At 49.3% G+C, this 2,410-nt stretch overlaps 1 protein-coding gene across 1 annotated transcript in view; it reads right to left on the bottom strand.

Moving 5' to 3' along the window:
• Nucleotides 1–2,410, bottom strand: part of SCRIB (scribbled planar cell polarity protein) — a 127,989-nt gene that overhangs the window by 18,411 nt on the left and 107,168 nt on the right. Inside the window, exons 34-36 of the mRNA XM_018562648.1 lie at nt 2,236–2,274; nt 1,837–1,938; nt 874–921 (exon numbers count right to left, since the gene is read on the bottom strand). Of these exons, the coding sequence (XP_018418150.1) occupies nt 874–921; nt 1,837–1,938; nt 2,236–2,274 (189 nt within the window). The remainder of the gene's footprint in view (nt 1–873; nt 922–1,836; nt 1,939–2,235; nt 2,275–2,410) is intronic.

The following is a 2,410-nucleotide window of genomic DNA, read 5'->3' as shown; positions in this document are numbered from 1 at the left end:
GGGGGGGGGGGGGGGGGTGTGGTGGGGATATTGGGGAAAAAACATTGGTGGTCAGTGGGAATAATGCAACCTACATCTGTGGGCAGTAGGAAGAATCCTGCTTGCATGGGCGGTCAAGAATGTCCCCCACATTGGTGGCCAGAGACAAGAGTAGGCCTTGCATTGGTGGACAGAGGAAGGACTGCCCCTTGCATTGGTGGACAGAGGAAGGACTGCCCCTTGCATTGGTGGACAGAGGAAGGACTGCCCCTTGCATTGGTGGACAGAGGAAGGACTGCCCCTTGCATTGGTGGACAGGGGGAAGAATGTCCACTTTACAGATACAGTAGCTAAGAAGTTCATTAGTGTCAGTTACTTACCAGACACTCAAACATTGCTTAAGGAACACCTAGCAACCTCTGGAGGAACCATAGTGGTCCAGGGATGCCTGCGCTACACAAATCTAAAGTGAACCTGTGTGCCGACTATGGAACTATTACAGGCAAATATCTGACACCACAAGCTGCCAGGACAAACCTCTGTCATGTTCTGTCACTCATTCGCAAACCAAAGCCCTTTGCGAAAGTCTCTATATCCATATGTACTCTCCTCCTCCCTAGCTAAAACCTGCCAAGGCACCAGGCGCTGTCTTACTGGAAGTGAAGTAGGTTCAGTGGGGCTGCAGTTGGCACTGGTGGGACAGATTCTGACAGAGACCGTTTCTCCTCCTATTAGCGAGTTCTTTTAGTTGGCACACAGGTTGGCTTTAGGAATGTGTGGTGACACATTAATGACCAGATTTGTGACATAAAACCCTGCAATGTATTCAATGTATACAAAAGAGAATGGAAAGACACACACATGCAGGGAAAGTGCAAGGCAGGTAACGCTCACCTCAGGGGTTGAACATGGTCGGTCAGGTGTTCGGGGAGTCGTCGGCTCCTGGAAATCATATAAAACATTTATATTTCAGAACTGAATGTACGAAAACACAAATCTTTTGGCAGGTAAAACAGCTTCCATAGGCGTATAGCATCTAATGCATTTGGCTGTTTGCCTGGAGTACAGCTTTAAAGCGAGCAAGGGCAACATGCCCATCCACTATACTTCATTGTCTGCCAGCTGGAAGAGTCAATCCTGAGTAAGCTCCCGTGTCTCTGTTTACCTGGATGGATGACATCACTGCCCTCCCCCACCCAACATGATGGTGTATGGTCCAGTAGATTGGCTGCACTGTTTTTTGGGGAAGGTGGACATGTGAACCCCTTTATCAGGAACCTCCACTATGCAAAAGCAGCACAGCAAGGGCTCCAAAGTAGCAGGGAGGGACAGTGGATGCATGTGCATTGCTTTATAGGGGAAGGGGGGCTATTACAAGGCTATCTCTGAATGGGCAAAGTGACTGTGCCTCTCAAACCACCCGACAGCTTCTGTCATCTCTCAGGGGCTTTACTGCTGAGATCTCTTGATCTGTACATCTGCTGTGCCCGTTAGCAAAGGCTCCCATTTTCCCCACGCCGAGTTTCCAGGTCTGCAAACCTGCTAGGCCCAATATGAGGGGCGCCCACCATCCCGGCTGAATTATGATTTACTCCAGAGAATGCAACGGGAGGAGCAGGAACACCTCAATGTGAGTGGTAGTGAAGCCAGGAACTATGGAGGGCAGGATCTCACCACAAGGGTGGCCAAGACATATTCCTGAATGGAAGGTGGCAGGGTTCCAAAATACCCTACAATCAGCAAGGGTTATGGAAAGCCAATGCATTTATGGGACTGGCATCCAAAGCCTAGTCCCCCATCAGAGAGGATGTTGTGCATTTGTATTGCAGAAGCTGACTGCCCAGAGATTACATTTACCTGCTGCTCGGAGGCCGGGTGTGCGGAGGGAACTGCAGCAAAGGCTTTGTAGACTTGTCTGGCGTGGGAAGGAAGTCCATCACTGGGGGTGGGAGAGGAGGCCTGATGGGAAGAGGGGATGCTATGTATTAGAATATTGGAGGAGATGAACCAGAAAAAGGAAACAGATGCAGCAATCTGGGGAAATAAATCAGCATTATATTTCGGCTTTCATACTAATGGTGTCCACACACAGGAAAGGTAAACAGTGAGGCACCTCCCGCCTATCCTAAAATGAGTCCATGCCAGGACCGGCTGCACGCTGTGCCCATTCACCGAGGCTCACACACAATGAGCATTTTTTCCTTTTTCTCTGCTGAAAGGGGAATGAACAATAGTTGGTGGTAAAGTATCACTCACCTGCCGGCCGTCACTGTTGCTCACAAAGTTTATTGATGCCTGAAAGTGATGGAATAAAGTGTTACCATAAAAAAAAAAAAAAAAACAACAACATTCATGATCATCCACAGAGGGGAGAGAGCGAAAGATACAGGATGACGGGGGTGGGGGGGAGAGAGAGGACTCCGGACAGAAG

This window comes from Nanorana parkeri, unplaced genomic scaffold (genome assembly GCF_000935625.1).
Source record: "Nanorana parkeri isolate BGI_ZX_2015 unplaced genomic scaffold, ASM93562v1 scaffold588, whole genome shotgun sequence".
Classification (NCBI taxonomy): domain Eukaryota; kingdom Metazoa; phylum Chordata; class Amphibia; order Anura; family Dicroglossidae; genus Nanorana; species Nanorana parkeri.
This window is presented reverse-complemented; position numbering and strand designations above follow the sequence as displayed.